Raw genomic sequence first — 23,690 nt, 5'->3', positions numbered from 1 at the left:
GAAGTGACAAGTTCTCTTGTCTAGTTTAAGCCATGAAAGCTGAGGAGGCTTCAAGGTGGTAATGCCAGGTTTCTTTCCAGGTAAATTATACTTTCTCCTATTTAAAGAGGAGCTCATAAAGATCTAAATTCCTTTGGTAGAATAAAACAAACAGCATGTACTCAAGAGAACCATGTCACCAGTTTTAGGCACCCAAGTGAAGTACTTGAAAAACGGCCTCTCTGATGCCACATAACAAAACTGTTTTTAGAAACTTAGAGGAGCTTTATGAGCAATTTGTGCTAAAGCATAGAGATCCACTGAGCATGGAGAATCTACTGGGCATCCCCAAGGCCTTGACCATGTCAAAAGTAACCGTTTCCAATATTTCCTATGGCTGGGGTGCATTTTTAAAAAAATCCAACTGGCCAGTAATGTTGAACTTGCACATTAAGTATAAATTGCAATAAAATAGTTTTATTAGTTAGAAAACAAAAGTAAATGTATCCATGAATTCTGAACACACTGAACTGATGCAATGAAAAATGTTTTCATAAACATTTGGCTAGGTTAACTTTATTTGGCTAGTTTAGCCTAATAAACAAATAGTTATTGTATTTATACAGTTCCTGAGTTTTTAAACTTTAAAGAAATGTGTCCAGAAACTGGGCGCTGTCATACAGAAGGGCTAAGTGGCTTATTTTGTTTTGGGCAGTTAGTTTTAAATAGTGATACTATGGTAAATTTCCTACAACTACACTCCCAAACATTCCTTATGGATGTTTGAATTCTTGTGCAAACTGCTTGGAGAGTAAAAGTAAATGCCGACCAGACAGTTGGGGATTTCGGAATGCCACAATGAAGGAAATACACCTTCCATCAAAATCAGCGGTGCGGAAAAAAGATAGCATCTGAATGCGCAGCCAGCTGAAGCACAGACAATATCTGCATTTGGTTTCACAAAGGCACACAGCTAATGGCCATGGCTACTAAAGGCTACAATATCTCGAGACTATGGGAATGAAAGGTAGAAAGGGTGGGCTATATCAACCACAAATTCTCAGGGTATTTGTGATGTGTGGAGTTTTCACATGCCACATTGCACACATACTGTACGCCTGTATGATGGCCAATGCTGCAGTCCTGGGTGTGCATACTTCGAAGTATGTTCACTGAATACTGTGGGACTTATTTCTTAGGAAACGTACTTAGAAGTGCACTGTAATTCACACTATCAGTTGACTATTTGCACATTCAGTAGCATACCTAGGCTCCCTTCCGCCATCCTCTGGCAAGGAGTTTTTTCCCCCCCCCGCTGTGGTTAATTGGTAATAGCACAAATGTCACATCTAACTTTGCCCTGGGCCCACTGAATATTTATTGCACAATAAACTGATTATACAGATCAGTCAAATCTTGTTTCCCTAATATGTTTCTCTGAGGCGGTTTTTCCTCTAAGACCATATTCCTGCTATTTCATAAAAAAAGCTCTTCTGGAAAGTTTTCTTGAAAAATAAAGCTTGTTAGATAATGGTAATCCCATTTTTTTGTGTCACAGTTTAGTTGTCAAGACATGCTATAAATGCATTATGCAGCAGTTCTTAACAATACTCTGATTAGTCTTGCATATTTTACTCTTTTTAGAAACCAAAATCCAATTATGTGTTTTAAGTTTATAAACCAAGATTACATGATCTGGTTCTCTTCAGAATTAAGGTACAGTATAACTAATCTGCTGAGTATTCCTGTAAATTATTAAAGAATATAAGCACCCTAAATCAGACCAAGGTCTAACTTGTTCAGCATCCTTTTCAATAAACCAGGCAACCAGTTGGTATTATGTGGTCTAACAGAAATTGCCCACTGATCCACTCTTAAACCACTGTCTTACCTTTAAATACAGTGGGCTGTACTTTTGAGTAAAAATGTACAGAACTGTGGTATTAAACACATTTCCTAGGGAAATGAATTCTGCTGGACTCAGACTAACTTCTGAGCGAAATGCTTAGCATTCCTATGGCACTCAAATACAGCCGGATGTTTTAATCTAGGTCATTGTTTCACATGATACACAATTATTTCATTGGTATACTAAATAATATGCAACTTACATAAAAGTTGTTTTTTCTTCATAGATATTGAGTAGGAATATTATTTTTAATGTGTAAACAGCTCCCGGGGCTTCTTGACACATGATGGGGCAATAAAGTTTGTTACAGATCCATGTACCCAGGGAAGGGAGCTGAAGCCAAAAAAATTGAGCTCCCTGAAAACACACACCCAATCCCGAAATGACAGGCTTGCCAAATTCATCCAATAAAATATATTTTAAGGGTTGGAACCTCGTGGCACACTTAGAATGGGAACTTCTCACAAACTAAGTAGTAAACAGGTAGACTGCACTGCCTCAGGATCATGAGGCATCACATTCAATATTTCTCCAAGCACACTCCTTACAAGTCTGCTAATGAATGAGAAGGCTCGTCTGGGATCCTTTGTTGAGGCATCTTGGTTTCTAGAGGCAGGGAATTATTTGTTGTAAGGGAGAAGAACATATTCAGACATCCCAGCCCTTCACCTGCAGTCTGAAGGGATAAACAGTTGGCCCTAGTCACTTGCATTTTGTGAGAATTAGGCCTTTTACTGAGCTCCGAGTCCAAGGACCTTTACATACTTCTATGTGGCATATATACTTTTAAATATATGGGAAGTACCTCCAAACAAAGCTCGCCGTTACAAGGGGAGGAATAAAGAACGGGCCCACGGGGCTTCCCGTCCAAGCCTGCAGGTTTTGGCAGAACTGTGGCGCGGACGTGCGCACGCCCCTTCCCTGCTCGCCTCCTTCTCGAGCTCTGTGAGGGCGCGCGCGGCTGCAGCTGCTGCTAAGTGCCCAATTGCCGGCGCCTCGCTCCGTTTTTTGTTTAGCTTAGCAACGGGCGCTCCCGCCCTCCGTCGGCGGCACCTGGGGGTAGCGAGCGAGGCAGGCCCCAAGCAGCTGCAAGACCAGGAGACTCTCCCGCCTTCTGACGGCGGAGTCTCGCGCCTCGTCGCTCGAGCGTGCGGCTGACTGAAAGAAGGCGCTCCTTCGCTTCCCGAGTCCCTGAGGGAAGCGGCGGCGCTCTGCCGTTCGTGTCTGAGGAGACGCTGAGAAGCTCCTCGGGCCGCCGGGCGGAGGCGGCACCATGAAGGTGGCGGTGCTCGACTTGGGCACTGTGTTTGCCAAACTCTTCAAGCCCTCTTCCTCCTCGTCTCCCCCTTACTCTCCAACCACCACCGCCGCCTCCCCTTCCAGCGGCGCGCCTCCGCCCAAGGCGCTGCTGCCCCTTCCTCCGTCTCCGCTGGGGTCTCTGCCCGCTCGCCCTGCCGCCTTGCAACCCGCAGGGGGCTCGTCTAGCTTAGCGGCAGCCAGTCGAGGCATTCCCGGCGGGGCGGCGAAGTCCCCCGGTGGCGCCGGCGGCAACAGCTCTCCGCGCTCGGCGCCGCCGTCCCTGCCAAGGGAGCCCGGGGCTTGGGCAGCGCCCGCGGGCAAGCAGCTGCTCTTCGTCACTCTGCCCGATATCGGCGAGGAGGGCGCGCCCGAAACCGACCCCCTAGAAGAGGCATCGGAGCCCAGGCAAGTGGGAGTCGTGGGGACGCCGCGACGTGGGGCGCCCTGGCCTCGGGTGGGAAATACCATGTAATGCAGACCCTTTCCCCCTGCGGTAACATAATCTCCGGGTGGATGTAGCTACTTGGCAAACTAGTTGCCTTCTCAAGGGATACATTTTCTCCTTAAGGGGCGAGGAGACGCTAACTCTGCTTCCCTGAGTCCCCTGCTTTTCTGATCAGGTACAGAAGGTGGTAGCCTAACTTCTTCATTGTTTGGGAAGAGAATACAGTATTGTATATGCCACATCGTGAAACAACAACAACAACAATAAATTGGTTAATTATATTATTACTAATATAATTACTAATATCACAGGTGACAAGGGGCAGGCGGGCACACTTTGCAAAATGCTTTCCTGTGTATATGAGGCTGTATAGACATTTTTATTTTGAGAGAGACAGCTTTGTATTTTTGGGGTGGTGAGGGATTTGCTTGCTTTGTTAATTGGAGAAAGGTTTTAAGTTATTTCTCCAAATGCAAGATCTCATTTTTTCTGGTGGTCCAGTTCATCTTGAATAAACCTCATACTCTAGTTTCCAACTTGCAGGATATTTTCCTACACAGTTCCCATGGATACCATTCTATGTCCACTTACTTGGGAATAAGCCCTATTTAACTCAGTGGGGCTTACTTCCAAGTAAATGTGCAATTGATAGAGCTGTAAAAAATGTGTTTTGTCTGTTCCTGGTTTGGAGTTTTGAATTACTTTTATATAAGATCATTTCTTCCATTTACAGATAAATATAGACCGTACATGCCAGTCATAGCTCTAAAGGTGCTGTACAACATACTTTAAAGCAATATGGTATAAAACAATTTTCAGTGTCCTGTGTGAAAGCTTTTAATGTGGGAGAGAAATTTTGTGTGCTGTGACCAACATATGAGCGCTAACTGTGCATGTGAAAACATTTCAGAGTTATTGGCTAGGCTATAAATTCAGAATAAAAACGGCTCTCATCCACTTTCTTTCTACTGTTATTAGTGTTATAAGGGGCAGGGTAAGAGGAATTTGCCCCCATGCATTACGAGACTACCAATGTACAGAGAGGGGACAGTTTAGCCAGAGAGAAGCCATTTTCTTGACTTCATGGTTCAAAAGTCAAGAGAAGCCTATTCTGCCGTATCAAGGTAAATTAATCCCCTGCTGACCCAGACAGTTCCTCCAGACCTCTTGGAAAACACACGCACCCTTTTACATAACCCATTGCTAAATCCTGTCTCACACCCACATGGAAACTTGCATAATCGCACCTCCAGCCAGATAACCAAAAACGATAACGATCACCCATTCTCGGAACTTCCACCCTCCCAAATCCCCGCCTGAGGTGCCCTCCCTTGTACTTTTCATGACCCAGATTCAGCTGAACCATGGACCTTTTTAAGATATATATATTTATCCCTAATAAACTATTCCGTTGTTCCTTTAGTAATGTTATGGTGTCCTCTATCATGTTACCCGATGCATCTCCCTATTCTCTACTCTGTATGAAACTGTATCTATTTACGAAACCGCAATAATATAACCTTGCACTGATACCTTGAACCTTTCTATCAAATTGTACCTGTTTAAAAAATCCTGCCATCCTGAAGAATTAATTGTTTGACTCTACTATTTGCAAAGGTTTCCACTTATGCACCCTTCTAAGCTTTTAGTTCGTTGTCCTTGATAAAATGTTATAAGCTGTCAAACATCGCTCTGAACTGTGAACGTTTTACCGCTGTTAGAATTGTATCCTCTCTGTGTATTATTAGTTACTGTATAATATCTTCTTCTTCTTTAACTTTAAGTGTAGTCTTTTCTCTCTATTGCAAACGTTGAATATTTGTATAAACTTTGTTGCAAGTTAATAGGCACCTCTGTGGCACAACATATTTTACGGACTGTTTCCACTTCTTCTTGATACCACACTGCCACCTAGCCAGTCTAAAAGAGCACGACTCAAATACACACTTTCAGTGAGAACAACAATTTTATTTGATAAACAGGTGTTATCAACAATCTTCCCACATCCGCAGAGTCTTCCTGTCAAACAATAAGGAGACATGCATAATCATTACCTGGACTATCACCATGATATCTTACATCAAGAATTCCATCAACCCCTTTGTCCTCTCGCGATTACCCCCTCCCAGAACCCATTTCCCCACCTTTTATGCAATTCTGTACTATTGGAAATGAAACCTATAAATTTGTGAAGCTTCCTTTGTTCGGGGTCCCTTCACTTCAACTTGCTTGTGTGGACGGATCGCTATTGCAATAGCTTTATTATTTAATTAATAAAGTACCTTGCTTCGTACGTCCTGGTTTGGCCTCTGTTATTTGGTAGGCAGGAGACGCTCAAACTTCGTCTGCCTGCCAGGATACCTGGACTCTTCCTGGGTCAAGGATCCACTTAATTCTAGGACCGTGTAGCTCTGCAAATTTTTACAACAGTTTGGCGACCACTTCGGGGACCCAGTTTTGCCTTGAGCTCCGGGTTCACTGAGGAAGGGGAGCCCAGCGCGCCCTTGCCTCTTTTGCAGGGGGGTAAACCAACCTCAGGACCCGAGGCGCTTGGTAGTAATTGAGAGTCCAAGCGGGACCCCCAGGACGAAGCAACGTTTAAAGGGACAAGGCTGTTTTTTCTTCAGGAACCAGTGGGAAGCTGGAGACAACGGGATTCGACTGAAAGGATCGGTCGTGAGTATTAAAAGGGGACACGCGGTGGGCTGATTACTGCAGCAACTAAAATTCTAAAACTTCACTCTTCACTGTTCTCTCCTTTTCTGTTTCTTATCTTGGGCTCTAGTTGCAGCTAAGCTGTAAAGGCATAAGGGATAAAGAAGAATTAGAGCCTTTGGGATCCGTCCTTTCGTTAAACGAAATACCCAGAAGGACGGACCCAGCTCGCTCCTGCCAATCTGCGCAGGAGTTCTGAGCAATCTACCCAACCTTTTTTCCGTATTCCTCTGCTCTTAATCTTCGGGTGAAGCCGCCCCTAGACACCCCCGATCCCCACCGGGAAGTGACGGGGTTGTTCTAGATCGCAAGGTCACCCGTTCTTTTCAAAAAACCTTCCTTCCAAGGCTAACCACCCGGCATTGCGTGGGCAAGCGTCCAGGGCAGGTAGTCTTTCTATTAGATTGTAAGAGGCAGGAAAGTTGCTGCAGGACCCTAGGCAATTGATGACCAGAAGGGGGTCCTTAGGTATCTAGCTGCACCAGGCCGCCTAGTAGTTAGTGCACGCGAACGGCAGGCAGGAACACCACAAGGACGTGGGGGTGAGTCATAGACTCGGGAAGTTAAGAGTGTCCAGGAACAGGGTCGGGGACCCAGAACTGCAGTATAAAGAGCCAGAATAAACATGGGTGCGCATAATTCAAAGGAATTCCTGTCCCAGACTCCCAGCCGTGGCAAAGCTCAATGGAAGCTTCGCCAAAGTGGGGACTCTGAGGATGAAAGCCCATTACAATTCATATTCGAACATTGGCATGAATTACCTGGGGTGGAAAAACTTGACAAAAATCGGCTAAAAAGACTCTGTCAGAAAGACTGGATCCGCGTCACTGCGGACCATCCAGAGGGGGAAAAATGGATCCCGAGAGGTTCCCTTAATGCCCAGCGAATCTCTGCACTAAGAATAACACTGGAAGACCAATACCCCTTGCAAATTCGATATCTCAACTTATTTGAAAAGGCAAAAATCCTTCTTAAAGGGACTGAAGGTCCAACAGCCCCACAAATGCCAGTAATAACGGAAAGGAGTTCAAGACCCCCACCGTACCAGGAAACAATTATAGAAGAGCCGGTAGACCAGCTCTGCAGCCCTGCCGAAGCCCCGGCACCATCTCCTTCTAACGCAAACAGACAACGGGAGGCTGAGGTCCAAGACTCCCGGAGTGCAGTGGAGGGCGGATCTGTAACTCCTGCCATGCCTAGTCTAAGTCCAGCACCTCAGGGCAACCTCGAAGCCCGAATTCCTGCTGAAGTACCCCCCCAGCTAAGTCCTGTTGCTAGCAGAACTCGTAGTCGTGACCCAGAAACCAATTTAGTGGAGCAACTAGTGACAGTTTTATCGGAATTAAAGGGATCGTCCACAAAGGAAAGAGACCCCATAGAAAAGGAACCAGAGGCTACCGAGAAAACCCAGGGACAATATCCCTTAAGGTCAGTCCCAGTTTCAGATGGGACGAACTTCGTCTATTCCCATGTTCCCTTTTTAACCTCAGACCTACTGAATTGGGCTCAGCAGATGTCGACCTTAAAAGACAATCCTGACATGTGCTATCGTAAAATTGCCATTATTTTTTCTACTCATAATCCCTCCTGGGCAGACGTACACATGCTCCTGAATGGTCTTTTTAATGAGCCCGAACGGGAGGAGATTTTAGAGAAAGCAACAGAAGCCCTAAAATTACCTGATGTCCAACTCAATAAACCTGCAGGGATCGAGCCTCTAACTGCAGCCCAACTTAGAACCGAACCAGAATGGGACTATAACACCACGCCTGGGATTTGGTATCTGAAGGCGTTTCGAAAAGCCATCTTACATGGGATAAGGCTCGCGGGAAAAAAATCTACAAATTGGACTAAGATCAGGGAGGTAACCCAAGAACCTGATGAAACTCCCACCGCCTTCTATACCAGGCTAATAACCGCCTTTCGAACATGGGGGGGGATCGATCCTGATACCCCAGACAACCAAGTAGTGGTGAAAAGCTTCTTTAAAGACCAAGCTTGTCCAGACATCAGAAAATTCCTCTCCCTCCAAGTAGCCTATGAAGGGAAACCCATGAGTGAGATCCTCGGGCTTGCGAAAACCATTTATGATGGAAGGGATGAGAAAAAGAAAAAGGAGGCAAGGAAGGAAAAGGAGGACGATGCTAGAGTCCTCGCCTTGGCTTTGAGTGCAGCCAGTACCGCATATAACCCCCAACCTAGTTACCCCTTCAGAAATTCAAAGGCTCCCACACAACCTAGAGGGATGAACGCACATGCAAATCGACAAGCCTCTCCTTACCAAAGGGCTAACAATGTCCAGCATCGAGAGACCACCTCTCAATGCTTTTTCTGCAATCAAATAGGGCATTTCAAGCGAAATTGTCCATTATTCTTAAATACCGTGGCACCAAAACCAGCTCTAGGGATGGGATCCAATGCAGCACAAAACCCTAACCCGATAGCGCCAAACCCTTTCCAGAATCGGCGCCCATTCCAACTACCGCTGGAATTTAACCAGGAGCAAATGCAACCCACTCTTAATTCAGAGACTAACCAATGACAATTAAACGGGGATCCTTCAAACCTTGCCCTGGTATGCCCGACAATTGCCTTATCAGCCCATGACCCCATATGCACAATCACCATAGATGGCCATGAGTATCAGTGTTTACTAGATACAGGGGCAACTTTCTCAACTTTAAACGACAGTCATCTGAGGTCCAGTCAGCAAAAACAACGTATAATGGGCATTGATGGGATCCCCAGGACATGCGCTCTTTCAGAGCCAGCGAAAGTAACGATAGGGCCCCTGACTGCTGAGCACTCATTTCTACTGACCCCGAGCCCTGTCAACCTACTAGGGCGAGACCTACTATGTAAATTACAGGCAACTATAACTTGCAGCACTGAGGGTATCTACCTCCACATGCCAGAAGAGGCGGCAGTCTCCTTTCAAGGCATTTTAAAGGAAGAAAACCTGACTGATTTAGAAATACCAACCCCTCTGATTGACAAGGTACCAGTTCACCTATGGGGAAATACTAATACCTCTGTGGGACTCTTAAAATCGGCAGATCCCGTTGTTATTAAATACCGCACTGATGTCCCATACCCCTCCATCAAACAGTACCCCTTGCCGCAGGAGGCAATAGAAGGATTGAGGCCAATGATACAGGATTTTATGGATCAAGGCATCCTTGTTCCCTGCGTCAGCCCATACAATAGTCCACTCCTGCCGGTACGCAAGCCATCACCCCCGGGTGCCCCAGTTAAATACAGGCTTGTCCAAGACCTCAGAATTATCAACAACTTTGTGATACCCCGCCACGCCATCACCGCCAACCCTAATACAATTTTGACCGGAATCCCACCAGATAGTACATATTTCAGTGTCATTGATTTATGCTCCGCCTTCTTTTCCATAAGAGTGCATGAGAAAAGCCAATTTCTGTTCGCCTTTACGTGGGAAAAAGGACAGCTGACTTGGACTAGACTCCCACAGGGATATGTAGAGAGCCCAACAATTTTTGCTTGTGCATTGCATAGGGACCTACAAGACCTCTCCTTTCCTGCTGGCTCCTCCCTTTTAATATATGTAGATGACTTGATAATTTGCTCCACCTCCGCAACTAATTGCCACATGGACACCGTCCATCTACTAACCGCCCTTGCCGACAAGGGCCACAAGGTCTCACCAAAAAAACTACAATATTGCCAAACTGAAGTAAAATACTTGGGCCACATAATTGGCCACGGAACAAGAGCTTTGACAACTGAAAGAGTAGATGCTATAGCTAAGGTTCCCCTGCCAAAGACCAAGAAACAGCTCCGCGGGTTTCTAGGAATGAGCGGATTTTGCAGGTCATGGATCCCAGGGTATGGAGAATTAACCAAACCCCTTGTAAAGATGACTAATAAGGACGAACCAGAACCCCTTGAATGGTCCAAAGAAAGCCTACAAAATTTTGAAACTATCAAAAGGGAACTGAGGTCCGCTCCAGCCTTAGGATTGCCAGACTACCGTCTCCCCTTTTCGCTGTTCGTGCATGAACAGAAAGGGGTAGCCTCCGGAGTTCTGACACAAACCTTCAGAGGCCAGGAACGTCCTGTCGCCTACTACAGTATTCAATTAGACCCGGTAGCTAAGGGGACTGTAGGTTGCCTCAGGGCAATTGCTGCCGCTGCGGAATTAGTGGACAGAGCCCTAGAAATCGTTCAAAATCAAGAACTAATCCTAAATGTACCACATGCTGTAGCCACCTTGTTAAACTTACGAAACTGTCAACATTTTAGTAACGAACGACTAAATCAGTACGAAGCTGCCCTGCTCACACCATCCAACGTGCGCATTAAAAGAGTCAATACCCTAAATCCAGCCACCCTACTGCCTCTGCCCGACGACGGGACCCCCCATCACGATTGCACCTTAGCAGTCCGCTTGGCCGAAAGGCCACGGGAAGATTTAGACCACCTTCCCTTGGAAAACCCAGATATCTCAATCTTTACAGATGGAAGTTCCAAGGTCGTGGCTGGAACAAGACAAACTGGGTACGCTGTGGTAACACACGACACCATCCTAGAAGCTGCACCTATAAACCCGCGCTACAGTGCGCAGGCAGCTGAGCTTATTGCCCTTATCAGAGCTTGCGAATTGAGTGAAGGCAAGCGCGTAAATATCTATACTGATTCCAAATATTGTTTCGGACTGGTACACGCTACGGGTACCCTCTGGAAACAGAGGGGATTCCTAACAGCTGCAGGAACACAAATCTCTCACGCACCGCTAGTGAAAAGACTAATGGACTCCATACATTTCCCGAAGGCCATCTCAGTAATACACTGCAAAGCACACACAAATGGCACGGACTTTGTCTCCTTAGGGAATAGTATTGCGGACGCCGCTGCCCAGAAGGCAGCGGCCATGAGAGGGGAAATGTATGAAAATGAATTTCAAGCCATCTTAGTTCCAGCCGATGTAGACTTCAATCGAATGTATCGCACCGCTAGTGTAGAAGAAATAAGCTCATGGCAACAACTGGGGGCACACCAAAGGGACAATGCGTGGGTTTTGCCGGACGGACGTCTAGCAATGCCTAAAGCCTGGGTACCCCGCCACCTCCGGGTTTTACACAATTTCACACACTGGGGAGCAAACCGCCTAGCAGACAGCATCCTTAGGCATTGGTATGCCCCAGGTGCACACCAATTTGCGAAGGCAGTATCCAAAAATTGCACCATCTGCGCCGGATTCAACCCAAAACAAGAACCACGCAAACCACCAGGGTCTAGACCTTGGGCATATATACCCTTTGAAAGCCTACAACTAGATTTTGCAGAACTCCCGAACTGTATGGGGTTTAAACAATTACTTGTCATAACAGACCGACTTTCAGGTTGGCCAGAAGCTTTTCCATGCAAACGAGCAAATGCTCAAACCGTTGCCAAAATCCTCATGCAGGAAATAATTCCCAGATACGGAGTTCCACGTCGATTAGACTCTGACCGTGGGACACATTTCGCTGCAGAGGTAGTTCAGTCTGTCACCAAGGCATTTGGAATTAAATGGGAACTCCACACCCCGTACCATCCGGCCTCTTCAGGTCAGACGGAGCGGATGAATGGACTTATAAAAACCCAATTGGGAAAAATCTGTAAGGCTACCGGGCTAAAATGGATAAATGCTCTTCCGTTAGTCCTACATAATATTCGTAGCCAGCCGAGAGGACTCTTGAAACTATCTCCCTATGAACTCCTGTTCGCCAGACCCTCCCCGACTCATACCACCCAACTCCCCGTCTCTGAGCTAGAGACTGGGGAAAACGAACTGACTGTATATGTTACACAATTACAACGACAACTAAAGAAACTACACCATTATGCAGCAACCTGTCAGAATGTTCCCCTTGATGTCGATGCTCACTCCTTCACGCCTGGACAGTGGATTTGGGTTAAAACTTACAGGCGAGCCACCTTACAACCCCAGTGGGAAGGACCCTACCAGATTCTCCTGACGACCCCAACTGCAATCAAGGTCTCTGAACGTTCTGCCTGGATTCATCACACCTTCTGTAAGTCCGCACCAAACCCCAACGACCTGGGTGACGTTGCAAGGACCTCCCCATCTTCCATCAACTCCACCGAAGACACCGTCCCACTCGACAATCCCGCGCCAGCCATCGAATCCCCCCAAGACCCTCCCGAGGAACCCACCTCGATCCCAATAACAGCCAAGGAAGGTGACCAAGGAGACCTGGAGAAGTGGATGTCAAAGATCCTTGTAGTACCTGAACCAGACGACCCAGATCATCCACCCATACGAATGCAGTTCCGGAAACAGAAATGCCACGACACCGGGAGCGGGACCTGAAACCCCAGTTTTTGTTTTACCTTCCCTTTCTCATACCACCTTCCCAAAACCCAACCCAGTTTTCCCACCCTCCTCCCTTATCTTTCTCAAACCCCAAAACCACCACCCCCTCCCTTCCCTAACTGTATCGTGTCTGTCGAGTTCTTTCTTTATTTTTATACAGATTTTCGCCTCTGCCAACCCGTGAGATGGACCGGACCCTGCTCCTGGGATACTGTCTCGCCTTCATCATCTACGTCGCAGCCCAGCAGCTCAATTGTGGAGAAAATCCTTCTGAGTTCTTCTTCCTGGATCATCGGACCGTCGACTCCTCTGACCCTACTTCCTTGAACAACCTTGGAGACTTCAAATTCTGCCTTCCCGGAACTAAGAGGTGGCTACCACATGCCTTTCGACCCCAACTGCGAGGCACCCAAACCTGGGAATTACTTATAAGGTCTGCCTCCTTCTCTATATTGGGACGTGCTTTCTTTACCCTTGACCATTCCTGGAACCGGTTAACTTGCCACAATGGAACTTCTCATCAGACCCAATGGGGCACCACTATTAAGACTTTTGACCCCGCAGAACAAGGACAAGGACTTTGGGGGGAATACACGGACTCTATGCATTATGACTTTTGGACTTATGGATTCATGTGTACCAATCCATCCACTGCTACGACCATTCAAGGTATCTGCGTTCGAAAATTTTGTTGTATATGGGACATAGGGACGGCATCAACCTGGGAAGGAAATAGGTATGTCGAGGGATGGTTACACTCAGTTGGAGGTGGGGCTAGTACGGAATGGGACCATGTAGGACCCCAGAGATGCGGGGGAGTCTCAACTGACCTACACTTACTCCACCGACAGGACCCTTTACAGCCCCTCGGCACTGCCCCTAGAAACGTCAACCTTACAGGACTTCCCTTGCCCCCGCGCATTTCCGATATCTCTGCATGGCAAAGTAATACGTACGTCCAGCTCCTTCAGCGGGCCGCCCATGCCACGAATTTAACTGACTGCTGGATCTGCACCCATATCCCATCCCACATAGAGCAGGGAGTGCCTTTCGTTGCAAACCCCCTCACCCTCCAACAGTATAAGAGTACCTACCTCCTGAACCGGAACCTTACTTTCTTAAAGCCCACTTCACAGTATATATACCTGAGTGGTGAGTCCCAAGGACCCATTTGTAGAGAATTTACAGGAACTGGAAGCCATGTGGGTTCTAGCAAATGCCCCGTTACGATCTTAATAAACCCCGGAGAGGACCTCACCTTAGTCAGGAATCACACGCATTCCCGTTCTTACCCTGATCTCAAGTCTGCCCTGACAGCCGTCTTGTTCCCGTTCATTCAAGAATCACCCATTGACGGTCTCATAGAAGCCTTTAGCACCGGACGAATTGGGAAACCCCTCAGCGGGCTATTCTGGCTCTGTTCCTCCCGAGGTTATACGTGGGTCAGTATTCACATGAGAGGATCCTGCTTCCTCGGCCACATACACCCAGGGTTCCGGGTAACCCAGGACTTACCTACCGGCCGCTTGAGAAACAGGAGGTCCCCGACTACCCCGTTAAAACCTAAGGCAAAGGCAGAGACCTGGCTCCGCGCAGTGTTCCCAGCCTATGGGGCTTTCTCGAACCATATGGACATCTTAAAACTAACGGATATTTTGTTGCGGTTCATCAATGAATCTGAGGCCGCCACGCTAGCAGTGTTAACAGAACTCACTCAGGTCCGATCCCTCTCTATTCAGAACCGCTTGGCTCTTGATCTCCTCCTGTCAGCGCAGGGCGGGACCTGTAAGCTCATCGGGGCGGAGTGCTGTATGTATGTATCCGATCAGACCCTGAATATAACAGCACACCTCCGAGCCATCGATTCCCTAACAAAAGATCTCCACGAGGTGCAGAATGAAGGGGTCTCAGACTGGGATATCTGGTCGTGGCTTCCCAATGCCTCCTGGCTCAGGGAAATCGTGAAAGGCACCCTTTTTCTAGCTCTATCTTTGATCCTCCTCCTTACCTCCCTTTGCTGTTGCCTCCAATGTTTCCCGGCTATGTTAACTCCCCGCAGACAAAAGCCCTCCCCAACCTCCTTTCAAGCTCCGTTATGTCCTTCCCCTGAGTTCCCCGAGATAGTACCGATGTTCCACCTTGGGAGTGGGGAGTACATTACCCCGGTGTGCGGAAATAATTTTTAATTACTTAAAAATTAATCCGCAGAGAGGGGAAATGTTATAAGGGGCAGGGTAAGAGGAATTTGCCCCCATGCATTACGAGACTACCAATGTACAGAGAGGGGACAGTTTAGCCAGAGAGAAGCCATTTTCTTGACTTCATGGTTCAAAAGTCAAGAGAAGCCTATTCTGCCGTATCAAGGTAAATTAATCCCCTGCTGACCCAGACAGTTCCTCCAGACCTCTTGGAAAACACACGCACCCTTTTACATAACCCATTGCTAAATCCTGTCTCACACCCACATGGAAACTTGCATAATCGCACCTCCAGCCAGATAACCAAAAACGATAACGATCACCCATTCTCGGAACTTCCACCCTCCCAAATCCCCGCCTGAGGTGCCCTCCCTTGTACTTTTCATGACCCAGATTCAGCTGAACCATGGACCTTTTTAAGATATATATATTTATCCCTAATAAACTATTCCGTTGTTCCTTTAGTAATGTTATGGTGTCCTCTATCATGTTACCCGATGCATCTCCCTATTCTCTACTCTGTATGAAACTGTATCTATTTACGAAACCGCAATAATATAACCTTGCACTGATACCTTGAACCTTTCTATCAAATTGTACCTGTTTAAAAAATCCTGCCATCCTGAAGAATTAATTGTTTGACTCTACTATTTGCAAAGGTTTCCACTTATGCACCCTTCTAAGCTTTTAGTTCGTTGTCCTTGATAAAATGTTATAAGCTGTCAAACATCGCTCTGAACTGTGAACGTTTTACCGCTGTTAGAATTGTATCCTCTCTGTGTATTATTAGTTACTGTATAATATCTTCTTCTTCTTTAACTTTAAGTGTAGTCTTTTCTCTCTATTGCAAACGTTGAATATTTGTATAAACTTTGTTGCAAGTTAATAGGCACCTCTGTGGCACAACATATTTTACGGACTGTTTCCACTTCTTCTTGATACCACACTGCCACCTAGCCAGTCTAAAAGAGCACGACTCAAATACACACTTTCAGTGAGAACAACAATTTTATTTGATAAACAGGTGTTATCAACAATCTTCCCACATCCGCAGAGTCTTCCTGTCAAACAATAAGGAGACATGCATAATCATTACCTGGACTATCACCATGATATCTTACATCAAGAATTCCATCAACCCCTTTGTCCTCTCGCGATTACCCCCTCCCAGAACCCATTTCCCCACCTTTTATGCAATTCTGTACTATTGGAAATGAAACCTATAAATTTGTGAAGCTTCCTTTGTTCGGGGTCCCTTCACTTCAACTTGCTTGTGTGGACGGATCGCTATTGCAATAGCTTTATTATTTAATTAATAAAGTACCTTGCTTCGTACGTCCTGGTTTGGCCTCTGTTATTTGGTAGGCAGGAGACGCTCAAACTTCGTCTGCCTGCCAGGATACCTGGACTCTTCCTGGGTCAAGGATCCACTTAATTCTAGGACCGTGTAGCTCTGCAAATTTTTACAACATTAGCATTCACACGTGTATATAGATGAAGGCAGTTAAGCTCAAAAGTGCTTTTAATTTCGTATCTGAAAATGCCCACAGTTACTAATATCAATTTTCAACAGATGAAAAAACTAGTCAATGAACCTTTTCGTAAATTAAAGAATGACCTGCTTCCATTTTGTATTGCTTCAAAACTGATACACTAGAGATTAAAAACATTGCTTGTGAAATTGCTCTGGAGGTTGTGCCTGCGTACCCTTCACATTTGTGTTTCAGGACCAATCTCCATAGAGTTATCACTCTCCCAAGGCACTGTGACTTCTGATTGACATGTCATGGAGCAAATGGGAGAAAGTTGTTGGCTTCATGTTCCATTACAGAGCTTCATAGCAGCATATGACAGGCCAGTGTCAGAAACAGAAGGTGGATCTAGGTGGGCCCTTTGCTCTGATCTAACAAGATGGTTATTGCGGTATTATGTTCCTCATATGAATTTGGAGGCAGCCATTATCACCAAAGGCGCATGATGACTGTGGCCGATAGGGCAATATATCAATATATGGTCCAAAAAGATTTGAAGTCCATATCATGATATTGGTTTCATATTTTTCTGACCTGGAGATATATCACAAATCATGATATGTTTCTGTGTGTTCTATGCAAAAATCACAATGTGGGAAAAATTGTGAAGCCAGCCAGTGCTCCTCTCGATTCCTGCAGCCCCTGTTAACTCTGCCAGCTCAGCTTTCCCCTGCCTCCTGTAATGGGCAGCAAATCACAAGAGCAGGCACCAGCAAAAATCATAGTGCGGGGGAAACTGTGAAGCCAGCCAATGCTGCTACATAGCTCTATCCTTATTTCAGACCTTGTGATATACCGGTATCAGTATATCACAATATTTATCTGGTGATATATGACGATGCTGAAAACCAGATATCACCCAGCCCTGGTGGCTGGTGCAAGGGAGGCTGAAAGTATGGACTCAGGAGACTGAAATTGGGTTCAATTAGACCACAACTTTATTGTTTATGGAAAATAGTAGGTTTGGCTAAGGCAATGGGCATGTATCTAGCACAGGCCCTTGCAAAGCCAGGCAGAGGACTGGGCCAGGTAGATAATGTGCTCCCCCTTTTCATTTTACCCTGGGGACCACTGAAGTCTGATAAGTAAGTATACAATTAATTTTCACAAATGTTATGCTGACCAATAATTTCATTTCAAGGCTTGAGCCGTTATCTGCATATAAAGACAAAAGGGAAAAGAGTTCATTTTACAGATTGTGAATATGCTGGCCGAGGCCCCCTTTGGAATCGGAGGCCCGGGCCAAGTGTCCCATATGGCACCCCCTCTGTCTGGGCCTGATCCAGCATCGGGCAGCCTATCTGCTACCTGATAGGAACCCCATGAAAAGTCACCTCCGACATGGATTGGTTGCCACGAACCCCTGATGGCCACCATTGGGAGAGGTGTATAGGCCCATTGCCCCCCCCCTGTGGACTCCCAGACAGAGTCACACCTCCAGGACCCCTCTATTGGGTTACTTATCTGCTAAAGTTGTGACAGTTGCTATGAAGTAGATGAAAACCTGCAAGCCAGCCAGTTTGCTTGCAGGAGAAAATTTCTCCCTGGTCGCAAATATGGCATCCAAGTAAACCATAGCAAGGTCCATATGCAACTCACCCACTCCTCCACTGGGTGGGTGGATGAGTGAGAAAATCCTTCAACGGTCAACCAAGAGGGCAGCCTGCACCTGGCCGCTCCCTTAAATAGGCCAGGGGCAGGCTGAGCGCAGCTCTTATGCCCTTGATTCCAAGGTCTTGTGAGTGCTGCCTGCCCATACCTGAAAGCTCCATTGTAGCCAGAGGGGGGGGTGTCAGGTGGCCATCCCATCCCCTGGCCATGCAGGAGTACGATGGGCTCCCCAGATGAGCTGCAGCCATGCTGTAAAGTTGGGTCTCCTGATGACAACTATACATGTTTTACTCGACATTTGCTAAGGTGTACGGTATTTAACATCTGCAGACATGCTTCTCTTGATGCTGAGTTTCTTTGCATATGTTTATAAGCAAACCAAATATTTTATTCATATTAGGAAGGTATGTGGTGAACCTGCATTGTCTGCCTTTTAGAAAAGAAAGATACATAAGAGGGAATAAGATATGCTTCTTAGAAGACGAAAGGCTATACCTTCACATTAGCATTTTTTTAATTAGACATTTCCACTTAAGCTTTTAGAAGGAACACCTTAATAAAATATTGATCATTGTAGCCTCCTTAGCCTGAGTTCCAATTCAAGTTTACCTAGACTCCAGAATATGATATTTATTTCAATTGTTATTCAGCCATGTGTGGAATGCATTGCCTCATGAGAATGGGTTTATGGGGGGAAATGGTGCATTTTGTAAAGTTTTGAAACAACAAGTTCAATTATAATGTCCAGCCTTATGCTGCTTTCAACCTGCTGTAATAGTATTTCTTTAAAGACTAGGGGATTTCTGGCTGCCTATAGATGCACACAGGAATGGTTCAGGTTTTCCATTTCAGGATGGACTTTGTGTTCCTTCTCCCCATCATCCTCAAATTACACAGGTACGACCTTCAGTCAAATACTTGTAGCCTTTTCCTTTATACCCCACCATACATCCACCTTTCTCTGCTCCCCACCTCCCACTGTGGTGCCTTGCATGTTGATCTGTAGAAACGTTTGCTTCAGTGTTTTAAAATAAATATATGTATATTAAACCTAAGCCATGTTTTTTTTTGTTTTTTTTACTGCTGCTCTGAGAAAGGAGGAGGCGATTGCTTGGTTGGTACATGCTGTGCACAGCAGCTTCAGTTGCAGACCAGAAGATGGGGTTTCTCTTGAGTTTTTCCGGGGGGGGGGAACTTATACAAAGTTTCCCAAAGTCTTCCCAAAACACAGTGTGTGTGTGCTTTCACAATGGATTTGCCACTACCGTAAACATATGTACACCTGTTCACAGGCTTGGGGTAGGTATTCTTTCCATCCCAGTTTTTTCCCTTGAGGAAGAACTACACATTACCCCACTGCCCACCCCTGCTTATGCCTTGAAAGTTTACTGTCTGCAGCTTCTCCCATGCAAAGCAGCATTTGGAAAAGGTTATTTGCAGGGCATAAGTGAAGGGTTAGCAGGTGGGCTGCTTAATATTTTTATTTATTTATTTAAATCTATATACTTCCCTTGTACACAATTTTTCTGCCACAGCTACACCTTGCCACTCTCCTCCCCAACAGACATTTCCTGTGCTTCCATTACAAATTAATGCCAATATATTGTAATAAACCATAAATTCACGTGAAAGCTTTGACAGTATATTACCGGTTAGTTTCATTTGAATTTGATTTTTTTCAATGACTACTTGTGGGAATTTGGCAAAATGCAAAATCCTAATTGCTGGTGTTAATGTATGCAGGTGATCTTGGCGCATGAACCCATTTGCTTGCCCAGTCACCGTAGGTAAGTTCAAGATGCAGAAGTAGCTAACCTAGTTTGAAAATACGTGTGAAAGCCATCATGTGAATCAATTCTAAATAGCTATTGGAGGCATTTGGCTAGTTCACACTTGCACATTTATCATCTGAAGTCTCAAAGCATCAAGTGATGACTTGTATGTATAAATGACCCCACACAGGTCAAATGCCATAGGTAGAATTTCCATCTTGTGTCACCTCAGATTTTGTGTTTCAGAGTGAAGCCAGTTCAGACAGTCATCATCAAGTGATCTGCATGCACTTGTGAATTAGGCCACTAGATGCAAGTGCCTGGCTCAGGGGGAAAGATAATCTCATGTTCACCAGATTTATAGGTTGATAACAGACTGTTGCTATCCAATATGTACAAGTTTCCAATATGGATGACCTTACTGGTGAACAAATTCAGTTACGTCATATGCATGGAAGGCCTGGTGAAAAAGCATGGGAAACACTGCTCACAAAAGCTATTTTGCAGTACCGGTAGTTATGGAGTACTGTATTTAGTATTAAGTGTTTATAGGAAAGTGGAATATAAAGTAACAATTTAAAACAAAGACCACTAGACCTGCAGCAAGTTTGGTTTTGATGAGTGAAAGTCAATTGCAAACAAATGTTGTGAGCATCATGGGACTAGCTGATGTGATTACAATGTGCTTGTGTGCATGCATTTTTTCCGGTAATGTTACTCCTGAGGTTTCTTTCCTCTATTCAACAGAGACCTGTTTTGCACAGATTTTCTGCTTTCAATTGTAAATGCTCCCTGGTAATGAACAAAACAGCTCTGCCTTGTTGATTTTGGTTGCTAACAGGGATTCACATATTTTGGCATGGTTTATTCATTGTCAGCCCTTATTTGTGGTTGCCATTGACCCATTCTTCTGAGTCCTCCTGAAGGGTGTGTGGTTTCTCTCCTTATGCTGAGCTTTTGTAGATGTCGGCGAGGTAAGATTCTGTCTTCCAAAAAGGCCCAGTGATAACAGAAAAACACCCTTCCCCAAGTTCTCTGTGAATTACAGATAAGAGAGAGGAGGGGTAATTCCGTTCTTCTCCTGGCTGTTGAAGACTGCATAGCAAACATATCTCCTACATCCCCTGGCCACAAAGAACTCAGAATCTTTGTGCTGGTCAGGGCCAAGGGTAGTTGCCAGAGAGAGGAAAGGGCAACTCACTGATGTGTTTCTGGAGTCTGGTCACTAAGAGTCATGCATAGCTTAGTAATGAGTGCTGGGTTGTATTCAACTAAGTTATACTCAGAGTGGACCCATTAAAACCTATGTTATGCATGTCCATTAACATCAATACATCTGGATGGGCAGGGTATAAATAATTATTACAGTGGTACCTCTGGTTACAAACTTAATTCATTCTGGAGGTCCATTCTTAACCTGAAACCGTTCTTAACCTGAAGTACCACTTTAACTAATGGGGCCTGTTGCTGCTGCTGCTGCTGCCGCCGCCGCCCAATTTCTGTTCTCATCCTGAGGTAAAGTTCTTAACCCGAGGTACTACGGTACTTCTGGGTTAGCGGACTCTGTAACCCAAAGTGTTTGTAACCTGAGGTGTTTGTAACCTGAGGTACCACTATATTATTATTATTATTATTATTATTACTACTACTACTATTATTTCTACTCTGAGGGGGGCTAGCACTGAATGAAACCTTTTGTTCAGAAACAAAAACAACACAATAAAGTCTATTCCAAAATATTGCTTCCAAAATATATGCGAAAGCCGCAGCCTCTTGATAGCAGCAACAAGATTTAAAATGTATTCTTCTTTTATTAATGATTATAGAGGGGGAAGTGGTGGTGAGATGTACTGTACTTGTGCTATTTTGCAAGGGCAGCTTGGAATTCATTGGAAACTGAATAATAAATCCACTTGAGAAAACTCAGCAAGACCTTTCATTATATCTGCATTATTACAAGAGTGAGTAGCAGATGCATCAGGCTCATCTGTTGAAGTCTCATGCCTAGCAACCACTTTCATTGTACTTCAAGGTTCTTATGAGGATGAGCACAATATTGGCTGCTTCTACATTAGGCAATTAGCCTGGAATTGACAAAATTTGTTCATTCAGCTTTCACAGAGTATCCAGATGATATTGATGCCAACTCATTGTATCCCAGCAATTTTTGTGGTGGTCTCCTGTCTTTTTTCAGACTTGATTTCTGGCATTAATAAAACAAAACATAACAGCAGTGTCAGCATTCTAGTATGGATTATCAATATAATAGATACTCTTTAGAGCTGCTGGTAATAACTTCCTCTTGCATTTTTTCTTAAAGTAGCTCCAGAATCCCTACATATCTACAGTAGATGTAAGGTCACATAGTTGGACCATAAATAAACAGTTTTAAAAATATCAGCAAATGACATTCCTACTAACACATTTCCAATAAACTTCTTCCAAGGGAAAGCACCTATTTCATAAAACAAGACCATGATAAATATTTTCAGTAGCCAAGCCAAGTGTACAAAGCTTTTTGCTCTGGTCAAAATGTACAAGTGCTTAAGAGGGCATTGCTTTGAATCACATACAGCTAAAAAGTCGTGTTTGGGGAGAAGACAATATCACAATATCACATCAAGGAAATAGAACTCTCAAATGCAATTTTAAAATAATGAAGAAAAAGTGAGGATGGTACATTTTTAACCAGTTACATCAGTTAGATGTCATTCAAATGGCACTATAGCAAAAGGATCCTGCTTCTAATTCAAGCCCACCTTACTTCACATAATGGAGGGACCGATGTTTACCAGGTCTTATATAATATAACCAGTAATATGGTGGCGAGATTATTGCTATCTGCAGCTTGTGCCTTGTTATAAGATTGTATTCTTACCATTCTTAGAGGCGCATGGACCATTTCCAAGATTTTTATTCAACCTTCCGTCCCTTCTGTTTCAGGGACACTTGATCTTGTTATAGTAAATGCTTCCTATCTGATCCCAAAGAAATAAAACACCTCTACCAAGACACTAATTAGCCTCCTTTTTGTGACAGTTAATTAAGCTGATTGCATTTTTCTTAACTTATAAATTATTTATATACAAAATACATTGCAGTCATTTTTCCCCATTGACAATATTCTTTCTTAATACATATGCTGCTGTCAGAACTGAAGTATAGCTAATCATAATTAACTTTTGTTATGAGTTTGAGGTGTGGGGAAGTAGGCTGTATGCAGAGACCTTGCTAACCCCTGGAACCTGGAATTTTAAAATATAAGCCAGGTTAGCTTCCTGTTGAGGTGATCACCTGAGTGATGGACCATTAGGGAGGAACAAAGTAAGTGGATTTGGGTGAGGCAGCCCCTCCCTCAACTCATAGATAGTTAGTTGGAAGGACAAAGCCTGTTATGTGAGCTGGAAGCTGGAAGAACCGCAAGCTGGAAAGACAGAGGAGAAGAAGAAAAAGAAGAAGAGTTTGGATTTGATATCCCACTTTATCACTACCTGAAGGAGTCTCAAAGCGGCTAACATTCTCCTTTCACTTCCTCCCCCACAACAAACACTCTTTGAGGTGAGTGGGGCTGAGAGACTTCAAAGTGTGACTAGCCCAAGGTCACCCAGCAGCTGCATGTGGAGGAGCGTAGACGCGAACCCGGTTCCCCAGATGACAAGTCTACCACTCTTAACCACTACACCACACTGGCAGAGTATGTTTGATTTCTGTTGGAATCCAAAGTGATGGCTATGGGAGAACTTGGGGTAATGCTTTGAAATAACATAATTTAGCATCTCAGCTGAGGAGGGAATGAGGAACAGACGTGAGCAACACACAAGCATCTGCTTTGCTGCTGATTAATGCCCTGATGTTGGGAAAGATTGAGGGCACAAGGA

General features: G+C 45.0%; 1 protein-coding gene across 8 annotated transcripts in view; it reads left to right on the top strand.

Moving 5' to 3' along the window:
* The first annotated feature begins 443 nt into the window (after nucleotides 1–443).
* Nucleotides 444–23,690, top strand: part of FAM149A (family with sequence similarity 149 member A) — a 51,747-nt gene continuing 28,500 nt past the window's right edge. For all 8 annotated transcript variants that reach the window (XR_015947868.1, XR_015947869.1, XM_088660960.1 and 5 more), the window contains exon 1: nucleotides 444–3,592. Coding sequence is in view for 6 of the 8 variants with exons in the window: in XM_088660960.1 (XP_088517086.1) it covers nucleotides 3,162–3,592 (431 nt within the window). In the remaining 2 variants the exon portion in view is untranslated. The remainder of the gene's footprint in view (nucleotides 3,593–23,690) is intronic.

Source organism: Zootoca vivipara, chromosome Z1, assembly GCF_965207765.1.
Source record: "Zootoca vivipara chromosome Z1, rZooViv2.hap1.1, whole genome shotgun sequence".
Taxonomy (NCBI): Eukaryota; Metazoa; Chordata; class Lepidosauria; order Squamata; family Lacertidae; genus Zootoca; species Zootoca vivipara.
The sequence above is the reverse complement of the archived record's forward strand: the minus strand, read 5'-3'. Positions and strand labels throughout refer to the sequence as shown.